This window comes from Labrus bergylta, chromosome 21, assembly GCF_963930695.1.
Source record: "Labrus bergylta chromosome 21, fLabBer1.1, whole genome shotgun sequence".
Taxonomy (NCBI): Eukaryota; Metazoa; Chordata; class Actinopteri; order Labriformes; family Labridae; genus Labrus; species Labrus bergylta.
Genome location: NC_089215.1, coordinates 1,593,260 through 1,615,247, shown reverse-complemented (window position 1 = coordinate 1,615,247; position 21,988 = coordinate 1,593,260). Strand labels below are relative to the sequence as shown.

Below are 21,988 nucleotides of genomic sequence, written 5' to 3'. Positions count from 1 at the left end.
TGCAGAGACTGACAAGATAAAGTGACAAGTGATGATTAAAGTGACTTGGTATGATAAATAGCAGCAAGAAAATGTAGGGTATTTTAAGTGAGTGTTATTGTGAATGTTTGTGTGTTTTCATGTTGAGCCTCAACAAAAGGTCATTTTCTGTCACGATGTGAATCATTCTCACACCCTGACCCCTCACTTGTTGTTAGAGCTACTTCTTTAGGGGATGTTAAACTTTGAATTCCCTTTTTTTAGATTTAAGATGAAACAAAAGACAGCGCACACAAATAACTCAAATTATGTTGTTTTTTATTTTCATTACATGACAAGAATGATCGTTTATTCCACATCAGTGAACTCGTTTGGTGTCATTACAGCGGGACTCATCTGCCCATCTTGTCGTACAGCTCCAGTTTGACTATGGCCCTGCCCTCGTCGTTCATGCAGGCCCTCACATCCAGCATCTTCCCCTTGAACACGATCCCCGAGCCGTCCGCCTCGTAGCGCACAAAGTTGGCCATATCCTTGTTTTTGTACATCTCGTCGAACAGCTTGCTGTCGCAGGCGCGCGAGTCCTCGAAGATGCCCACGCCGAGCCAGTTCTTGTAGAAGTTGTAGTCGAACGGCACGGAGAACATGACCGCCATCAGCTCGCTGGCGCGGCGCTGCTGCATGTCGAACAGCTCGTAGGTCAGCACGCCCACGGCGCCTGACGCCGTGTTGTCGTCCTTGGTGAAGGAGCACACCTCGGTCATGCCGCTGCGCAGGGTGGGCGTCGGAGGGCTGAAGGAAAAGCCGCTCTCCATGTGCACCCTGAAGGTAGAAGAAGAGGTCGGATAGTTATCGTACTGAAATATCTTTAAGTAAGTAAAACTCCACAACGAGAGAAACATCTTCAGATTAGACTTAAAGCTACTCGGGGGGGGGGGAGGGGTGCGCGCCCCATGTACGGAGGCTAAAGTCCTCCAAGTGAGCGGCCCAGGTTCAAATCCGATCTATAGCTCCTCCCACATGTCATTCCCCACTCTATGTCTCTCTCTCTCTGTCTCTCCCTCGCCCTCTCTCTCTCTCTCTGTCTCTCCCTCCCTCTCCCTCTCCCTCTCTTTCTCTCTCTCCCTCCCTCTCCCTCTCCCTCTCTTTCTCTCTCTCCCTCTCCCTCTCCCTCTCTCTCCCTCTCCCTCTCCCTCTCCCTTTCTCTCTGAATCTGAAGGGAAATATATAAAAAACAAACAAAGGTTTTTTCCTGTTTTTTGAAGAACATCTCACAGAAAACTGAAACGATGTGATACACAGTGGTGACCCCAACTTAACATTTTTGAAAGAGTCGAGAGCCCAAAAGGTTTGAAAAGTGTTGCATTTAAAAAGTTGAACAACTGATATTTATGCAAAACCTGAATTTAAAAAAATTAAAGCGGTAAAAAATAAAAATAAAAATTAAGTTGAGTGTAAGAAGCTTTAAAATATGAAGTGACTAGTCATGCATAAATGGTGTTACTTTTTTTTTCCAGGTAAATTGATCCCACTATTATTTGTTTGTACACAAAGGAGAAATCTGTCTTAACATTTGCTCTTACTTTGGTTCGTAGAGACAATAGCGAGTGCTGGCGTTCTTGATCTCTATGACACACACACGGTTGGTGGTGAGGGCGACGATGTGCGACTCTGCGGTCTCAGGCATGTTGGCGGCTGCTGGAAGAAAGAGAGACGTGAGGAGAGAAAGACTCAGATGAGGACGACTGCTTCACGTTTAAAACTTTGGTCTAATTGTTTTTATTTTTACTGAAAAATCAGGCTGAGAGAAACGGAAAGAATCCCACTGTGACACAGACTCAGATAAGCATGCATCATGATTTCATCCTAACAAAATGAAACTGCTAAAAACATCACTGCTAACTATTATTACACTCTGCTGTCCACTTTTATTTAATTTTAAAATGTGCTCTAGCTCTGTTGAATTCTGCACAAATATGTCAAAAGAAAAAGCACTTACTGTCGTTTCTGTCACACACACAGGATGGAAGAGAGTCCTCTGAAAACAGGTCTGAGATTGATTCAGAGACAGGTTCAAAGTCACACCCTCACTGGCACAGTCACACCTCACACACAGCCTGAGCTCACAGGAGGAGTGTCTGTGCTGGGTTTTTAAAAAAGAGAAATCTGCTCCAATATATTGAAGCTTATGTGTGAAAGTTTAAAACTAAGTCCACTGAGGAGATAGACCAAAGAAAAGACAGAATATGTGAATCAAACAACTTATTACTGAGATCACTTTAGGACAAGTTGCACAGGCATACAACAGATCAACTCTTTGACAGTTGTGAAATACCTGAACGTCTCAGAAAAGAGAAGCAACCACACCCGTCATCTGACGATGATGATGATGACGCATCTTAGATGAAGACCTCCCGAACCAGTTCACCTGAAAGAACACATCATGACAGTTAGTGATTCAGTATGTTTTTAAATCCTTTAGTTTACATGCGTGTCTGTGTTTCACCGCAGACTCAAGGTTAACTTTTCATGAGGCAAGAGTTGATGAACGAGCAACAGAACTTACCATTGTTCTGCACAGCTTTGTTGTATGAGGGAAACTTGTTCCAGTATAAACCAAATGGGAGTGATGGGAATCAAGTTCTCAAGAAGTTGCCAGTCCATTGAGCAGAGAGTCACACAGTACCAACATATTAGACAACAGGGCTACCCTGCAAGTTCAAATGATTACAGAAAGACATATAGTACAACCGCAAAGATGCAAAAAATATCCGCAAAGGGATGCAAAATGTCCAGAAATGGATGCAATACATCCACAAAGAATACAAAATGGCAGAAAAAGCCTGCAAACTGTGCCAACAAAGGGATGCCAAACAACCATAAAGAAACAGAAAACGTCTACAAACAGAGGTTTAACATTCACAAAGATAGGCAGTGTTCATAAAAGGGAGTCAAAGTGTGCAGAAAGGGATGCCAAATAACCAAATAGAAATACTAATTTCAAAAAGGGCATGCAAAATGTCAACACAGGGATGCCAAACAACCATGAAGAAACAGAAAATGTCTTCAAACAGAGGTATAACATTCACAAAGACGGGCAGGGTGTTCAAATAGGGATGCAAAACCTGCAGACAGGGATGCCAAACAACTTGAAAGAAATACTAATGTCAAAAAGGGCATGCAAAATGTCAACACGGGGATGCCAAACAACCATGAAGAAACATAAGTTGTCTACAAACAGAGGTTTGACAAAGAGAGTCAGAGTGTTCACAAAGGAATGCAAAATGTCCAGAAAGGGATGCCAAACAAACACAAAGCATTACAAATGCCAAACAGGGGAAGCAAAATGTCCACAATGAGATGCCAAACAACCATGAAGAAACAGAAAATGTCTACAAATAGGAGGTAAAACATTCACAAAGAGAGTCAGAGTGTTCACAAAGGAATGCAAAATGTCCAGAAAGGGATGCCAATCAAACACAAAGCAATACAAATGCCAAAACAGCATGAAAAATGTTGACAAGGGAAGCAAAATGTACCCAATGAGATGCCAATCAACCATGAAGAAACAGAAAATGTCTACAAAAAGAGGTATAACATTCATGGGCAGACAGGCAGAGTGTTCACAGATGGATGCAAAACCTGCAGACAGGGATGCCAAACAACCACATAGAAATACAAAATGTCAACAAAGGGAGGAAAAACAGCCGCAAGCAAATAGAAAATGTCACCAAAAAGAGGTATCACATTCACAAAGACAGGCAGAGTGTTGACAGAGGGATGCAAAATGTCCATGAACCGACAATGTTTCTTGAAAAGAATTTAAAAAAAAACCACAAAGACAGTCTTTTAAGAATTGAAAAATGTCCCCAGAGAGACAAGAATGTCCAAAAAACAGATCTTAAATTTTAAAAAAGTTGACCAAGAGGTCGACAAATGGACACAAGACATCAAAGAGAAGTCAATATTTTCACAAAGACACAAAAAAGAAAGCTACAGAGATGCAATAAGACAAAGAGAGAGAGAGAGAGAGAGAGAGAGAGAGAGAGAGAGCGGCAACATGTCTGAACCCGGATTCAAAGAGAAAACAAACATAATTGTATTGCAACTTTAATCCTAAGCAAAGGATGTAATGGCTTCCAGTACACTGCACATATCTTCTAATTCTCAGTAGGGGCACTTGATCATAAACCTCTAAGGTAAAAAGAGGAGCCCATGATGAAATACTGGCTGCATCACAGTTCCACCAAGCATGCACATGTACAGATCCCAACATATCCTGAGAGGTTTAAAATGCAGATGATGCAAAAATAAAGTCTTGTTATTTTCCATGACCGGGCTGCAAACTGAACTATGTGATCTATGTTAAGGTAAAGGTAAAGTAAATTAATGATGCATCCCAGCAGCAAAGGAGGACACGCCTCTCTTCTATTATACTGATGTTGCTCAGCTGGTTGAACCAGACGGATAAATCTCTGCAGAATGTGGCAGCAATGTGATTTCTATTGCGGTCTCAAACAAAGGAATAACAAACTTATCAGTTCTTGTTTTTTTTGTCCTGGCAATTTTTTTTAGATCTATTCAAGTTCATGCTGAGCACATCAATATTTCTCAGCACGTCTCCAAAAGTTGATACACACATAATACTCAAGACCGCCTCAAGACCACCTTTTGAAGGTCTCGGTCTCAGAGTCGAAAGCATTTTTACTCGGTCTCAGACTGGGCAGACTCCAGATTTTTATTCAAGACCGATCAAGACCACCACTGACTGGCTTTATTTTTATTAACCCTCGAAAGGAAACAAAAAAAAATCCCCTCCGCCCACATGTAAGCCTAAATACACACCTCGTTACTTTGGGAACCACTGCAGTAATAAACTCATGCCTGTGTGTCGCCACAGTCTTTAAACAGGTTTTAAACACAGCAGCACCGTCTTGTGGTCAAATATAGAACAGCCAGTTTAATACAGACAGATTTGTAACATTTGTCATTGTACTGGATATGAGCCACAAGCACCTCCCAAGTCCGGATAAACATCTAATTACGACCAAAAAAAAAAAAAGTTTTAATTGTTTGTAATGAGTTACAAAAGTTGCCAGAAACTAAATCTCGTTTCAAGAAACCAAAAAAAAGGAAGTGTTGATCATGGTATGTTTTACTGTTAATTGCAAACAAATCTCCCACGGGTGGCAGTAACCTTGTGGTTAGTGGAGGCTTTGGTCCTCCAAGCAGGCGGCCTGGGTTCGAGTCTGACCTCTGGCTCCTTTCCCGCATTTCATTTCCCTCTCTCTCTTTCTCTTTTTATAAAGATTTATTTTTGGGCCTTTAATGGAGAGATAGGACAGTGGATAGAGTTGGAAATCAGAGAGAGAGAGAGAGAGAGAGTGGGGAATGACATGCAGGAAGGAAGCCACAGGTGGGATGTGAACCCGGGCCGCCCGCTTGAGACGACAGCCTCCATACATGGGGCGCGCGCACTAACCACTGTGCCACCAGCGCCCCCTCTCTCTTTTTTTCTGATTTCTGACTCCCTCCTCTGTCTTATCTCTAAACAAAAGCATCAAAAGCCTAAAAATAAACCTGCAGTGAAGGTATGGCGGCGTTAAAAAATAGCTTGTTAACATGTTTCACATTATCGACAAACTAATCTCTGCGTCACACCTGCAATTAATTTAAATCACCTGGTTGTAAGTGCGCTCACTCAACATCATTTTCCATCCAGTGATAATTTAAATCTGATAAGTTACCTTCTGGGAGTTAGGACACGCTGTGGGATCTGTAAGTTGCTCCTCTCTCCCAAGGTGTTCCCCAAGGTTCAGTTCTCGGACCCCTCCTCTTCATCGTGTACATGCTCCACCTTGGTCACATCATCTGCCGCCATAATCCCTCTAAAACTCACCTCTTCATCACTGCCTACAACCACTAACTTATAACTAATTATTATTATTATTTAATCAGAGGAAGAATCACACACACACACACTGAGATCAAAATCACAGATTATTTTTATACAGGATTGTAAAAAAAATCAGATTCAGAAATTGCACTTTAAAGGTCTCCCGCTCCCCTGGTACACTTTGTAAATACATGACGCAGTATTACAGATGACTGAATCACTCTGTCTGCTTCGATATATAAAACAAAAACATACATTTTTTTAAACACATGATCCCTGATTTGTTGTGTGTCTTTGGTTTCGACCTTCAGTTTGTTGGCTGTACATAAAAAAACTTCTGTGTGATCATACAGACGGCACATCTGGCTTGACATTTAATCCTGATGAACTCTGATTTTTTCACCATCGCAGCTCGGAGGAGTTCCTGTTGAGCGGCTCTGTCCACCTCAGACACACAATCATTCATCCAAACCGCTGATTCACATTTTTTTTTTTTTTTAAAGGCACCGAAAGCCACAGAGTTGTAATCATCACAGTGTGGCACCTGTCCCCAATAAAGTACACTTGTGTGCTTTAAAAATACTTAAAAAAAAGAACAAATAAGTTAACTCCCTTACCCTAAACACACTGGATTGAGCGTTACAGTCACACTCACCATTAAACATACCCACACACATAAACACAGAGAGAGAAGACGTCAGACTTGGGCCACTGCCAGCAGCGCTCTGACCGTCTATTTAGAGCGAGGAGACAGGATGTCTTAAGAAAGTGGCAATTGAAGTCTCGTCCCTTTATAGCGCGCTGCAACACCGAGAAGCCGATTGTGTGATTTGCTCACAAAGGCATCACGGTAAACAGCAGTTATGGCGATTTGGAGGTCAGAGGTCAACCCGGCTGCAGCTTTTGTTGTGACGACAGGTCAGGTCATATTTTAGTTTGTAGCAGCTGATAAGGTTCACAATGACAGGGCGTCGCATGATATTGTTCTGCAAGGATACAGTATGTCAATGCAAGCTGTAAACAAAGGACTAAATAAAACCAAGGAAGGATGAGGAATCGGCAGATCACCAAAGTCCTCCGTACTCCTCCTCTGAAGGACCCTGAATATTTGTACCAAATTTGAAGTTTCAGATGATTGCAATTATTTTTGCTAATGAGCACAGCCCACACAGCAGCTGTCATAGGAAAAGGAACAGAAAACGTGTGTTTTGCTGAGTTCAGAGAGCGATGGTCTGTCATCTGGAGGCGGGGCAGGCAGGGCGGGGCCCTCTCTGGGATTTCCTGTCAGCATGGTCGAATGCTGGAAATCTCCTGTGCAGACAGAAGAGAGACGATGACGTCATCTCTGGTCGACCTGCGCTCACTCAAATCACTCGCGCATGAAGAGACGCATGAGGCCCGCCTGATGCAGCTGCTGCCAGACGACCTTCTCCAGCTGCATGTCGTGGTTGGCGTAGAAATGCACCCGGGAGTAGACTGGGTCGTAGTAGTGGTCTGAGTACTTGATGTAGTCTGGGGTCATGAAGCCGTACGCACTCACCTTCATCACACAGGAGACACAGAAGACACACACATCCTTTACAAATGGACTGAATCCAGCCTTCCTGATTTAAATGTTCATTTACTGTATCTGCCTAATTCAATAAAGCATCATCTGAGTATTTTTACATCATACTATCTGTACTTTCTGTTCCTGTAAAACATCTGATGCCTCATCCTGCACTCAGGGGCGTTGAACAATTTTTTTTGGAACAATTGAAAAGCTTTTTCAAAGCAAACGATCCAATGAAATTCATCCCAAGGTTATGTCCCGTCTTCTACCTCGTTCTATTTGGTTTAAGTTGAAAATGAATCACAGTACAACAAGCATCATTTACTCTTCATAAACTTAAAGGAGCAGTATGTAACTCTGACACCTAGTATTTAAAATAGGTACTGCAGTCCAAAACATCATAGAGAGCTGTCTCCCCCCCTCCTCTCTAGAGTGGATGCTCACTCAGGTCACCATGTGGTGGACTCTGAAGCTTCAGTGTTTATCCAGCTCTGCATGGGTCTGTAAACCTTTCTGTGTTCTAACCTCTCTCCATTTTTCAAAAGCATCTCCAATATTGATCCTAGTTTGAGCACGTTTCTGCTCGTGGAGCTTATTAGAAACATGCAGAGGCTTTTTAGGTCGGGTACAATCACTTCTATCTGAACCACTTCTCTTGACCGCTTCCATCGCTGCAACACCTGTTGACCTGATAACTGCTCTCATATCTGACAAACCGAGGGGCGTCCAAAACAGCCGTGTGGGGGGGGGGGGAGTTCGCCTTAAAAGCGCCTACCTGGAGGAGAGCGGAGGCTTCAGTATGGAGGAGGTGTGGCCTAACAGCAGTTTGTTTTGGTTTCATGCGGGTGCTCTAGGGCGACATCTACTGGATCAAAAAGTCGCACATTCTTCCTTTAATAGTAATGGCATGATTTTTAACTGCGGGAATCATCAAGTTATCTCATACCTACATCAAAGAATGTGCAGTGAGTTCATTAACATATCTGAGTGGGCTGTGGGGTAAACTCTCCGCCCTGACACAAAGCTACGCGTTGTCTGAGATCCAGCATTTACAAGGCCAGCTGCTCGGAGTCAAAACATTAGCACACTATCAGGCTAGTGCGGCCTTCTCCGGATAGTAAATAAGCAACCAGCTGACAGTGTGTGTGTTGCATGACTTACAGAGTGTGAAAACAGAATTTCCCCTTGCGAGATCATTAAAAGTGAATCTTAATCTTAAACTTAATCTTAACAGGAATGAGCAGAGATCAAAAAGTCTACCTTGTCACAGGTGTGCAGTGCAGCCAGCAGCATCACAGCTCCTGTGGATGGACGGTACAGTCTCGGATAATTTCTTCTCCGAGTATTAGAAGGGAGGAATCTAAAAAGAAGATCGTATAACATAATGTAAATAAATCTGTGGGGCTCTGAGGCACTGTGAGGGTGTTGGGAAACAGTTGGGAAAGTTCCTCTTTGACCCCTCGGTCACTGCGTGGGAACTCCCCACAGCAGCACAATCGGCTTCAGTCTCCTGGTCCAATTTGAATGTGTTTGAAATGCGAGCCCTGCTTTCATTCTGTGCACCTGCTCCGCAGATCCTCCGCTCACCTGTTTCTGATGTAACGGATGAAGTCAGGGTGATACATCTTCAACTTTTCTATAGACACGTCCTCTCCAAAGAACTTGGTCGGACTGTGGAGAAAAAGGAACAAAAAAAAGCTTTAGCTCAAAGTTTATCCAGAAAAAAAAAATATAATAATAATAACTTTATTTATATAGCACCTTTTAAAAACACAGGTTTACAAAGTGCTTTGACAAACAGCAAAAACAAGAACAAACTAAACCAAAACACAGAAGAACATAAACAACAGCAAGAACATAACAAATGCAAAATACTAAAAATAATTAAATACAATTCAACAGAAAAGAACCCAAAGTGCACGATATCCAACAGACATATATAACCTGACCATCACAAGAACCATCACAAGAACCATCATAAGAACCATCAGAAGAACCATCATACGAACCATCAGAAGAACCATCAGAAGATCCATCAGAAGAACCATCAGAAGAACCATCACAAGAACCATCATAATAACCATCAGAAGAACCATCAGAAGAACCATCATAAGAACCATCATAAGAACCATCATAAGATCCATCAGAAGAACCATCACAAGAACCATCATAAGAACCATCACAAGAACCATCAGAAGAACCATCACAAGAACCATCATAATAACCATCAGAAGAACCATCAGAAGAACCATCATAAGAATCATCAGAAGAACCATCAGAAGAACCCAACAACACGAGTTGAGACCAAGAGGAACCAAAGATTTAAAAAGATGTAAGAAACTAAAAGAGCTCAAAGCAAATCAAAAGAGAACGGCAATAAGAAGGTAAGAGCAGGAAAAGAAATAGAAACAAGTGGTTAAAGGATAAAAAAAACCCTATAATATTAATAAAAATATAAAAGTAAATATAAATACAAAACATAAATAGACAAAGTAAGTAAGATAAGAAATGACCAAGTTAAAACGTAAGAGGAGTTAAGATAAGAGCATAAATAAAAGAACAGTAAGAAGTAAAAGAAGATAAAAATAGTAAAACCAGTAAGAAAAGACATTAAGAAGACGACATCGCAGAAAAACAAGTCTGTAAAAGAAACCTCCACCATGTCCTGTGACGGTGCACCGAGTGTAAAGAGCGATACTTTATTGATCCTGAGGGAAATTCAAACTGTTTATGTAAATGTTTATGGCGGATGGTCAGGTCAGCGCCGGACTCTTTACCTTAATAGTTGTAAGGGTTTCAACACGGTCGAGAGACTGTGAATACTGAAACATTTTGTTACGCACAGATCTTTAGGTTTTTCTGTCCTTTGTTAATACAAGAGCTGGTTGTGAACAGGAGGTGCCGTAGTTATGTTTTAATTAAACTCCCATTGCTGACCGCTTCTTGGAAACGTCATTTCCCCCACAACCGTTTTTTGAGGGGCAGCTGATTGAAAATTGGGCGCACCTGGTCAGGACACGGAGGAGGCAGTCAAGCACCAGCGCTAGAATTTAATAAAAAGAGGAAAACAGTCCTCTTTTGTGTGGTGAATTTTCTCATTTCACATAGTTAAAACAAAGAATATCTCTGACCCCGCTTCACATTTAAACGTGTAGAGAAGAGCCGCTCAGCTCCACTTGATCTGACTTGAGAAGACTTTTTTTTCTCTTCAATAAAAACTGCACTCTGTAAGGTTTATTTACTTCACAGAATACCACCATTTTCTTTAAGTGCATGATTTTTAACATAGTCGGAGAGAAAAGCTGTTTTAAAAACCGACGCTGCCAGCTACAGGCTACTCGGGCGAAGCATTCTGGGTCAGCTTGCAGATGTATAAAAGATTCATTACTTACTCTTTCCCCTGCTCTTTCCCTCTCTCCACGAGAGTGTGTTTCGCTACGGCCTTCACCATGAGGTAATCACGATCATGATCCGGCAGGAAAATGTATCGCGTTTCCTGTGGAGAGACACAGAGAAACATGCAACTCTTTGAAGACACCATTTTAGTTTTTATTTTCTGGTTTATTCACGACTGTGTTAAGTACTTGATTCTGATTGGCCAGTGACGCATAGCAACGGTCTGCTATACCTCAATAAAAGACCGAATTAAAGGTCACATATCCTCCTCCTTTAAAAAAAAAGTTTAAATAAGTCTCAGAGCTCCTCAAAACATGTGTGTGAAGTTTGTTGTTCTAAATCCACTATGATCCTGTATTTGATCATGTCTATAAATCCCTCTATTTCAGCCCTGCTCAGAACAGGCTGTTTCTGTGTCTGTACCTTTAAATATGTAAATGAGCGGTGTCTGACCACGCCCCCTCTCTGGAAGGGCTTGGGTGTACTCGGTCTTTCTCGCTCCATGTCCTATTGTTTATGGTGAGAAGGCAGACTCAGAGGGCAGAACAAACACCTAGCTGTGGGAGTGTCACCCACCTGGGGGAGGGGCTACTGGTCTTTGTGATGTCATGAAGGGAAAATTTGGGCCTGTTTGAGCACACATTTTCACCTTAGATCACCTTCGCACGCAGGGCACACCCTTTTCTTCAAAAGCTCCTCTTCCTCATGTCGAAAACTTGCGTTTAAAAATAACGATGGGTCAGTGCACATTAGAGTGAGAGAGAGCTACACGGGCGAGCGTTTATCAGACCGATCATCTGCTTTCGGTTTAGGTTTTACCAGTGAAGTGTGTTTTTATTTTATTTTCATTTCACCAGGACAAATCTCATTGTTTAAGAATTAAGAGTGTCCTGACCGAGACAGTTTTCTGGCTTTCAGACATCAAACACTTAACAACAATTCAAATATTTATTTAAAGGAATCACAAATTCCTTTAAATTCCCAGAAGAGGAAGCAGCATATTTGGCAGCAGTCTCTGTCAACAGACTGATAATCCTCTATTGGTTTACAGGTTTGACCAGTAGAGTATGTAAACTACATGACAGTAGTCTCTGTTATCAGATGATGATGTCCAATCTGAGAGCTCATCTGTCCTCACTGCTTATCAGACAGGTTTGATGTCTGTCTGTTGAAATGTTCTTAAATCGTTTGAGCTGCTGTTAAAACACTCAACATTACAATTCATTTATAAAATGTGCTTCTGCAGCAGCAAATAGTAGACTTCTCTAAGGACCCTCGACTGAACGAGACTTCCAGCGTCCCTCCACTGACGTCACATTTTTATATGAACGTTGCAGATAAATGATCCCAATCTGGACGAGAAGGGGTGGAGCAGGAGAGGAGCCATAATCGTAACTCACCTTAGACAGGGGGGGTCCTGTGTAACCAAAACGTCTGTAGTTCCCGTAGGAGTTCTTCAGGGTGTTGGTGGAGAACGTGTAGTGGGTGGTCCGAGACCCCACGTCCTGCTCAAAGCCTTTAGTGATGGCCCCGTTGGTCCTTAAAGATCACACTCACATTCAACCAGAGAAAAACCTCACAGTGGATTTGATTTCTGACTTTCAGGGTATCTCGAGTTAGGATGAGTAAACAGGTCTAGAGTCGGTTTGTACCTGAAGACATAGTGGTGACTGTCGATCTCCTCCCCTTTCTTTGAGTTATTCAGGATCCCCCCGTTCCCCACCACAGCACAGCGGATACACTCGGAGTTCTTACTGCGGTCCTTCCAGTCGTCAAACATCTGCCAGTTAGCAGAAGAGTTGAGGACGGAAAGAGTTTCCACCAGCGCTGTTGAGACAGAAAAAAAAAACACAGATTGAATGTGGGTTACACAAATCAGGAGGAAAATGTTCCTGACAAACTGATTTCACTTTGTGGGTCATGTTTGTGCGTCCGCCCACAGACGTGGTGATTTATGACTCCCAAGACGCCCAAATGTCCTCAGTCCATTTATCCTAAAGTATAGAGTATATTCTATTAGAAACATGCAAGCGCTACCAAGCCTAAAGACGTCCTTAAAAAACGATAAAGTCAAACCTCCTCTCGGTTTGTTGTTCTTAGCTCTGTGTTTACACTAAAGGGCGGCGATTCCTTCAGCTTGTTTATGTTTCACTCAGAGGCTCAAACATGTTTCATTATGTGTATTTTTGATTTTGGAGTGAGTACCCTCCCTCTTCAACCGTTAGCGCTGCCACCACATAGGGGGAGAGCGTTGGCCCCGCCCACTGGAGGAGAACAAACAGACTGAAGGAATGACTTTCTAAGGCCTGAAAAAACAAACACATAACAACTGAATCAACAATCAAAAGTTGAAATCGACCGCGGAATCATTTTTGCAGACGTTTAGTAGCTATCGCCTGCTGCTGGTGAAACAGGACAGAGAGGGGGAGGAGCTGAGGGATGAAGGGGGCGTGTCCAGAGAGAGTGTTTTTGTTTTGTTCTGAAAATCTGCTCTGAAACTTGCACCGTAAGTGCAGGCTACCCCTGAGTGGAAAAATATAAATACAAATTGAAAACATACACAAAAATATAAAAAAAAAACATATACGAGAGACAACAAAGACATTTTCTCACTCGGGTAATCCATTTCGCCCCACCCGTGGGATCCTGGGTACTTGCTCAGGCGAAGGTGGTTCTCAGGAGTGACGTGTTGGGCCCACTGCAGGACCGGAACGTTTTTCAGAAACTCCTCCCTAAATTCAGTTTGAGCGACCCGCCTTCTGATGCTATCCGGGCAGTGCTGGAGGGAGCAGATAACACAGCAGTGTTGTTATCAAACAACTAATATTAAAGACACACAATTGTTTCCAGCGGTGGCAGGGGCCCCCCCTTGAAATCCCCCTTTTGGGCTGTGTTGTAACAGGCTGCCAGTCGTGTAAATTGTACTTGGAACTTATTTCATAAGTCAGATGAGTAGGAGAGGAATGAGTCTAAAAGAAATTGCAAGCAAACTCCTGCACAACGTTTACATTCTTGTGCCAACAGGGGTTGCAGTGTTGAAAGCGGGCGAGATAACTGGTTCAGATAGAGATAACTGGTTCAGATAGAGATAACTGGTTCAGATAGAGAGAACTGGTTCAGATAGAGATAACTGGTTCAGATAGAGATAACTGGTTCAGATAGAGAGAACTGGTTCAGATAGAGATAACTGGTTCAGATAGAGATAACTGGTTCAGATAGAGATAACTGGTTCAGATAGAGAGAACTGGTTCAGATAGAGAGAACTGGTTCAGATAGAGAGAACTGGTTCAGATAGAGATAACTGGTTCAGATAGAGATAACTGGTTCAGATAGAGATAACTGGTTCATGACTGCAGCGAACTGTGGTAAACTCACATGAGAAAGATTCAGATGGCAGCACATTAAACTCTTACTAAGTCTTCTGATCATAACCATGAACAACACGAGCTGAGACCAAGAGGAGTAAATTTAAAAAGATGTAAGAAACTAAAAGAGCTCAAAGCAAATGAAAAGATAACAGCAATAAGAAGGTAAGAGCAGAAAAAGAAATAGAAACAAGTGGTTAAAGGATAAAAAAAAAACCTATAATATTAATAAAAATATAAAAGTAAATATAAATACAAAACATAAATAGACAAAGTAAGTAAGATAAGAAATTACCAAGTTAAAACATAAGAGGAGTTAAGATAAGAGCATAAATAAAAGAACAGTAAGACGTAAAAGAAGATAAAAATAGTAAAACCAGTAAGAAAAGACATTAAGAAGACGACATCGCAGAAAAACAAGTCTGTAAAAGAAACCTCCACCATGTCCTGTGACGGTGCACCGAGTGTAAAGAGCGATACTTTATTGATCCTGAGGGAAATTCAAACTGTTTATGTAAATGTTTATGGCGGATGGTCAGGTCAGCGCCGGACTCTTTACCTTAATAGTTGTAAGGGTTTCAACACGGTCGAGAGACTGTGAATACTGAAACATTTTGTTACGCACAGATCTTTAGGTTTTTCTGTCCTTTGTTAATACAAGAGCTGGTTGTGAACAGGAGGTGCCGTAGTTATGTTTTAATTAAACTCCCATTGCTGACCGCTCCTTGGAAACGTCATTTCCCCCACAACCGTTTTTTGAGGGGCAGCTGATTGAAAATTGGGCGCACCTGGTCAGGACACGGAGGAGGCAGTCAAGCACCAGCGCTAGAATTTAATAAAAAGAGGAAAACAGTCCTCTTTTGTGTGGTGAATCTTCTCATTTCATAACCATGAGTTGTTTAAAGAGTCTTTAGGCAGATTTTATTTTTTTCCTTTTTCCAGTTGTGGGTTTGTTTTTTGTTTTTTTTGTCTTTCCCACAGTGGGCCGTCTCTCAGCTCTATAGAAAAAATAAAAAATCATTCTGCGGTGATGACACACTCGGGGAATGGGAGGGAGACGGGAGAAAACAGAGCCAGGCTGTAGGAGACTCTTTCCATTGCATGCAGCATTTACTGAGGGAACATATTCCCACCCAGTGCAGCCGCCCCATGACAACATCTCCAGCCTGATGAAACCCAGAAGTGTTCTGAAAGCCCCGCAGATATGATACAAAAACAACATCATGGGACACATCACAAGTTTAGAACGCAAACATGACTTAAACCCCCCCCCCCACTTTTTAATCTCTGAATCACTGTTTGTCATTATTTGAATAACGCACAAGATTAGTGGCATAATGTTTTTGTCCTCTAGTCAAAAAATCCCAAAACCAACAAAGAATTCTTTCAACCAATAAGCATTGTGTATGTATCAAGGCTTGATTTAATGTCCCCCTCTATGCTCCATTGTTGTTTAAGACTATTAGAAACACGAGTCACACTGTTGCACTGTGTGTGGATGAACAAACACACTGTAGTTTATGTTGACTCAATCCTATACACACAATCCCTGCTGATCCAAATACTCCATAAAGCACCAAATGTGGATTAGTTCTCGATCACTCCTCCAGATATGTTTGTAACAAGCTACAACGACCAGCTGATTGAGTGGCTTAATGAGCCTTTTTTACATTAACAAATTCTCATATTTAAAGATTGAAATCTGAAAGAACAAGAGGCGTTGGGGCCGAACATCTCAGACGCAAAGTTTTGAGAAACCATCTATCGGGGTTTTCATTTCCCACGTCTCAAACTACACATCACGTTGATTTAAAGGCAAAAATTGTCATCCTAACATCGGACTATGTTGACTTCTTCCGCGTCATTCTATCAGGTCTTGCCTCCTAAGCCCCACCCACCTTTCCCCTCCCCCTCGACAAAGATGGTCTCCCCCGCTGTGAGGTGCACGTCATGAGGACTTCATGGGGGGGGGGGGGCAGCCCTGTCCTGAAATGTTCTGGAAAGTTTCAGGAGTGCATGTGCGATTAAAATTTTAGACTTCCCATTTTAGACAGTCTCCCCCTGCTGGCCTTTAGAAAGAATGCAGGTTCACGGTGAAATGTGTGTGTGTGTGTGCGCTCTCAGGAAGTGACAGAAACACACACAACTTTTTACTCACACTTGAGGATGTTGAACAAGTGTTGAGTTTGTTGAGTGCATACTGTGACTTTAAAGGGTTAATATGTGATTTTTCACTCTTAAATGTAGAAATCAAGAATCTCCTCTGAGAATAACTCTGTGAGTCATGACTGTCTACAATGGGTGTAACACCCGAGTCCCACTGTCTGTGATGTTTTCAGAGTTTTCAGAGTCCTATCTTCACTTTGTTTACATCGCCCGGACGGCCGGCTGACTCCTCCCCTCATGTATAAAAGTTGTTTAATTGAGGGACTAGAGAAAAGAAGAATAACATACTGTACTCACTGCTTAACTGTGTTTCTAGATCACGCTCATTTCAGGTAAATTTACATGCAGTGTGAAGATACCAGCATAATAAAGATCGCTAGCATTAGCATGCTAACACAACAATGCAGCGCCAGTTGTTTTGGTTTCATGCTGGTGCTCAAGGGCGACATCTGCTGGATCAAAAAATCACATATAAAGCCTTTAAATGAATAATTTCATAAAAGCTGTAAATCGCAAAAACATTCAGCTCATTGCACAGACGATGAAATAAAAAAAAGTGTTTTTCTACACTCACTGTTTGTAGTGGGAAGTCCTCTGTCATGTAGCTGTCTCCGATGTAGGGAGGCACTGTTGTTCTGCCTTTAATACTGACCCTGGTTGACCCTGGTTGACCTGGTTCACCTGCGCCATCGTCGGACTTTAACACACCCGGGACATTGTTGTCGCCTGCTGGTTTGTGTTTGGTGTCTTGGGGTGAGGGAGTCTGTTGGGCTCCAGGTGTCATGGTGGAGGCGGGATTGGGCAACCAGTTGTTTTCCCTGTTGCTCTCTCTGTCGTTGTAAAGAGGCTCCTCGGAGTCCTGTGAGTTTCTGTGGAAGACAGGAAAAGATGGCGGTTAGTCGAATGAGTCTCAGGCCCGCTTCTACGAGGGGTGCTGCATCCTGTAATGGAGTCTTTCATTCATCTGATCTGATGGTCATGACCGGTGCACGTGACCCGTCCGTTCACCGAGGACCCTCATCCTGCTGCCATCTTTGTTTCTTCTTCTTCATGTGTTTGAATTTCTACTTGTATCATTTCCTGTTTTATTTCGAGCTATGAGCCCCCCCCCCCCCCCCTTCCGAGTATTCAGACCCGGTCCCACTGACTTTTCTGACAGAAAAACGTCCTCGTGCTTAAACACCCCCGTTGGGTATCCGACTCCACCAAAACCTTTAAATCAAGTTTCAACACAATAACAAGCTCATTATACGGGAACGGGAGGATCTTGTTGTTGGAAAAACAAATTGATTTATGACCCATGTGGGAAGCTTTTTATTGCAATAATAAAGACGAGGCGGAGGTTTCAAACTCTTCATTTGCAGTACATATTATACTTCGAACATCACAAGCAGAGATTTCTGCATGAACAAAAAACCATCAATTTAAAATCTGATGACTCGTCGTGGGATCGAGCCTTTACGTTGTTTCTCCTCTGGCAACTTTTTAATCAAAGCAGTGGGTCGATCAGAATCTCCTGAATAAGCCGTAGACTGTGAAGTCTCTGTAACGTCACCCGTTGGTTTGGAAAGAGAAGCTTTGAAGCAAGCCGTGCAAGAAGTGCAAAATCCTGCAGTTCATCGAGTGTCCACTAGAGGCTGGCTGCGGAAGTACAGGACGTCACATACACACCCATTCTAAAGGCAGAAACATGTTTAAAGCCTAGTAAAATCGTCTCGATCAACACACACTGTACGGGGGGGGGGGGTGAATGTTTTGATGACTCATCAGTTTTGATTTGATGAAGGATAAGAGTTATTCACAATAAGGCGTGTAGCTGACCTGATTGACAGGTGGGCGCGGTGTAACGGTTTGTCAGGAGGTTTAAAACCCGCCTCAGCTCCAGCTCTCAGCCTGTCGTTAGGTTGACTGAAAGTTAGACTGAGACAGCATTTCCAGCATGGAGACCGCCATCAATGGGACTCCAGCGCCCCCTGCAGGAACAGATGGGTGACGTCTCTCAGGCTTTGCCCGTTAATATTTACAGTCTCTGGTTTAAAGCTGAAAGTAGCTGGTTGCCATATTGACAAAAACCCAAACTTTGGTCGATCTACTAACAGGCAAAGAGGTGGAGTCAACTCCACCGCGCCCGAATTATGCAAATGTCTCATTATTCAACAGTTTGTAGCATAAATAAAAACCTTTTCGATCATAACTGTTTGTTTTTTTTGTATCAAACTGTAAACATGTTTACTTCTTCTGAAAACAGATAACATTTTAATACGGGACCTAACGGGGATTCCTTAGCTCTTGCAGACAGCCTCAAGTGGACAGTGGAGTGGATACACTGCACCCTCTCTGTAAACAGCATCAGATTACAATGAAGTTGCCACAGAGGAAAGTAAACCTCATAAAGCTTACTTAGGTTGAAGTGGATCCGGTTGATGTTGATTTAAGGTCAACCCTGAAGAGGACAGGGCGTCAGTTAGTTTGCATAACAGTGAACTAAGTCAAACTGAATCTCACTGAACAGATTCTAATCCTGAACCTTGGTTCATGTTACTCCTGAGCCTCCGTCTGATAGATAACTTCATACCTTCACTTTCTGAGTGAGCATTTAGTTCTAGGAGAAATGGATAAAATAAAAGAGAAATAACAGATATTCCACTTTCCCATTGTTTCTTTTTTTGGGAGGTAAATTAAAAACCTATTCCTGTAAATGGTTGGGACCTAATGGGGATTTGTTGTCAGCTTCAAGTGGACACTCGAGGAACTGCAGTTTTTCAGCGCAAAGTCTCCACAGCCAATTAAAACAAATGAGGTCTCCCACATCAAACAGGAGCCACAGCGCGGGGGGAGTGAGGAGGACGTTCACAAGGTTATTTTCATCCAGGGGTTCCAGGATTAGAGAACATCTTTCCAAAAATGAGAGAGCTGCAAGCGCCACATGTTCAAACTTACCCCCTCAGTGGTCTGAAATAGACCTCTTGAGGAGCGGACTTAATGCATCTTATCTGGCTCTTACAGCTGGAGCGCTGCCCCTGCTGATGTTTCACATACACATGCAAGTTTTAGTGTTAGTGCTGCAAACTCCTGGAATATTTTACAACAGGACCTGAACTTTTATCCGTTATATATTATTAATATATTAATATTGTTAATATTATTACAGTTACTGACTGTAACTGTTTAATTTGATTTTAATTACTGACTTATCACTGTAGTAATTTCAAGATTTTAAATTATTTTAGTGTATATATTTTATTGTTCTTATTCTTTTATTGATTTTATTTTCTGTAGTAGCTTAGTCTCATTTCTCGTTGTTTATCATACTGCTAGAAGAGGAATAGCTGGTTACACAAAAACCTCCAAACACAAACATTGTCTGATTTTCTCAATTCCTAAAAGCAGGGTGTTACTCTAATTCCAGGTTGTATTGAAAGGAGGGACACATTTCATTAAACAATCTGTGAAGGGTGCAGTGCTGGATTAATTAACTCATGGGTGTCACTGCTGAAAGAATGTGTCACATTTTTATCCTTCCTGCCAACTGATTTAATCTCAGGGCAATTAAAAAAAATGCAATGTTCTTACACTTTCATGTGGCCTGAATGATTTGAGCACATACCTGCTCTCTCCCAGAGTGAAGACTGTGAGGCGTTTGAGAGGCTTCAGGGACGAGGGCCAAGGCCTCTGCACGTTAACACACAGGATGTAGAAAAACAGCAGGGAGCAGACGGACAACAGGCCGAGCAGCAGCCTCCTCCTCAGCAGCATCTTAACGCGTGTGTGTGATCTCTGTTGACAAGCTGTTTGTGCTCGCCGTGCCCTTTGCCCCCTCTGAAGTCACATGAGAAGGCAGACGAGGAGCGAAGGGGACAGGGACGTAGTCCTGCTCAGGTTGGCTGTATCCGTCTGGTCGAGCGATTCCTGAGAAGGCGTGGAGGTCGTTATGGCGGGGATTTAATAAGCATACAACTATCTGGACTTCAGTCTGGGCGAGAGAGAGAGAGAGAGAGAGAGAGAGAGAGAGGGGAAACTTTAACACAGTTTCCAAATAATCCCTTTTTAATGAAACTTTTTCTTCATGCCCCAGAACACAAAGCACAGTTGTCACAACCTTCATATCCTGTTACATCCTCCTTTTTCCATTTGTCTCCTTTCTGCTCTCATTCTTAGTATAAAAAACCCCCAAAAATAACAGAAGAGGAAACACTGCAGCAACACACAACAACACGTGAAAGAACCGCACACACAGAGAGAAGCTGAACAGGCAACATTTCGGTCGCTTTTTCTGAGCTGACAGAAGTTTAAAAAAATAAAATAAACCTCAAGTTTGATGCAGAAGACGAGAAGGAAGTTTGTCACAGAAAACTCTGCCGGTTGTTGTCTGCTGACAGACTCTGAGAAAGTCAGAGTTGAAGATATTTGCATACACAGTGAAGACGACCCCTCTCTCCACTTCTCACCTATCTGTAGAGTAATAAACTCTGCCAACACAAACAGCCTTGAGCTGCTTTAAGTCCAACAATCCTCGAGGGTAATCACTTATTGACTTTGAGAATAAAGAGAATAATAATGGCACTTGTGACAAATTCCCAGGCGAGTGAGGCTAAACGGGGGAATGGAAAGAATGTTTTTGCGGTGATCCAGTGACAAACAACCCTGTCTGGTAAGAGCCACAACAGGGAAACATCTCCCCGCCAAACAACACAACAAAAAGAATTGAAGAAAAACCGGTTGAAGTTTTATCAAAGATTTGTAATTAAAATTAACTTAAAAAAAGGAATAAATGATCTCCAGCATGTTTGGAAAATAATCAGAGAGAAATACAAGAAAGGAAAAAAAACACACATGCATAAGACTGCCACCAATTAGGACTAAAAAGCTCTCAGAGGGTTCCCACCTAACAGAAACAAAGCCCCTACATTAAAAGCTAAAAGATGGAATAAACAGAAGAGTTAAAGTCCTCTCACCAGTAGACAATCTTCTTCAGTTCAGTTCCCCTCACTCTCTTCTTTGGAGTGGCTCTAGGCAGAAAAAACTCCTCTAAGGTCGCCGGCTCATCTAGCAGTGTAACGGCCTCTCCGCCAGCCTCAGCGCTGTAGGGGCAGGGTCATTGTGAACTGTGAAGTGAGCAACAGCTGCTGGCAAATGATTAACCCCTCAAACTCTGGAGCAGAGGAGGGAGGAGGGAGGAGGAGGAGGAGGGGAGAGAAAGAGAATCCAACTGCAGGCTGCAGTAAAGTTAGACATGAGCAGGCAGCTTGAAGAAGCCCTGCTGAATCACAACGTGACAGACAGGAAACATGAGGGGGTGGGGGAAATAGGTGACAAGCAGGAACATGCAGCCTGAACTTCCTCCTTCACACAGCTGACAGCTTTTTATGAATGAAGATAGGAAGAAACTTCTTCTACTCCTAATTATTATAGCAGATCCATTCACTCCATCCCTCCTGCAGCAGCCAGGCAGTCATCAGCTGCTGCTGCTGCTGCCGCCCAAAGAGCCAAGTGAGAGAGTCAAAGAGTCTGTGTGCTGCCTCTCCGGCTTCGGTTTCCTCCTGTGAAAAACAGAAAGGAAATATACGCTGAGAGGGGGAGACACGTTTCAGTGCCCCAGCACCAGCCGCTTTGGCAGCCAGCAGGAAGTGAGCA

At 42.6% G+C, this 21,988-nt stretch overlaps 2 protein-coding genes across 3 annotated transcripts; both read right to left on the bottom strand.

Moving 5' to 3' along the window:
• Positions 1-280: 280 nt before the first annotated feature.
• LOC109996424 (DELTA-sagatoxin-Srs1a) lies at positions 281-2,234 on the bottom strand. 2 transcript variants are annotated; one of them, XM_020650544.3, is made up of 3 exons: positions 1,979-2,234; positions 1,563-1,674; positions 281-801 (listed from the first exon to the last, which is right to left on the bottom strand). In XM_020650544.3, exons 2-3 carry the CDS (start codon positions 1,664-1,666, stop codon positions 372-374), a joined length of 534 nt encoding a protein of 177 aa, XP_020506200.1. In that variant the 5' UTR covers positions 1,667-1,674; positions 1,979-2,234; the 3' UTR covers positions 281-371. The 2 variants fall into 2 exon arrangements, with proteins under 2 accessions (XP_020506200.1, XP_020506199.1); XM_020650543.3 differs by having other exon boundaries at positions 1,563-1,677; positions 1,979-2,232.
• Positions 2,235-5,966: 3,732 nt separating this feature from the next.
• Positions 5,967-21,938, bottom strand: st6galnac (ST6 (alpha-N-acetyl-neuraminyl-2,3-beta-galactosyl-1,3)-N-acetylgalactosaminide alpha-2,6-sialyltransferase). Its single transcript, XM_020650527.3, has 10 exons — positions 21,310-21,938; positions 19,962-20,327; positions 16,929-17,223; positions 13,437-13,602; positions 12,476-12,650; positions 12,224-12,362; positions 10,820-10,923; positions 9,015-9,098; positions 8,688-8,787; positions 5,967-7,415 (listed from the first exon to the last, which is right to left on the bottom strand). Exons 2-10 carry the CDS (start codon positions 20,108-20,110, stop codon positions 7,245-7,247), a joined length of 1,383 nt encoding a protein of 460 aa, XP_020506183.1. The 5' UTR covers positions 20,111-20,327; positions 21,310-21,938; the 3' UTR covers positions 5,967-7,244.
• Between the last annotated feature and the right edge of the window lie 50 nt (positions 21,939-21,988).

Excerpts from the sequence above, each read along its gene's own strand:
- LOC109996424 (XM_020650544.3), bottom strand. The coding sequence starts at position 1,666 with ATGCCTGAGACCGCAGAGTCGCACATCGTCGCCCTCACCACCAACCGT. Across the intron at positions 802-1,562 it reads TATTGTCTCTACGAACCAAA|GGTGCACATGGAGAGCGGCT; the intron begins GTAAGAGCAAAT and ends TTCTACCTTCAG.
- st6galnac (XM_020650527.3), bottom strand. The coding sequence starts at position 20,110 with ATGCTGCTGAGGAGGAGGCTGCTGCTCGGCCTGTTGTCCGTCTGCTCC. Across the intron at positions 12,363-12,475 it reads AGTCACCACTATGTCTTCAG|GACCAACGGGGCCATCACTA; the intron begins GTACAAACCGAC and ends GTGATCTTTAAG. Across the intron at positions 8,788-9,014 it reads ATCCGTTACATCAGAAACAG|ATTCCTCCCTTCTAATACTC; the intron begins GTGAGCGGAGGA and ends TCTTCTTTTTAG.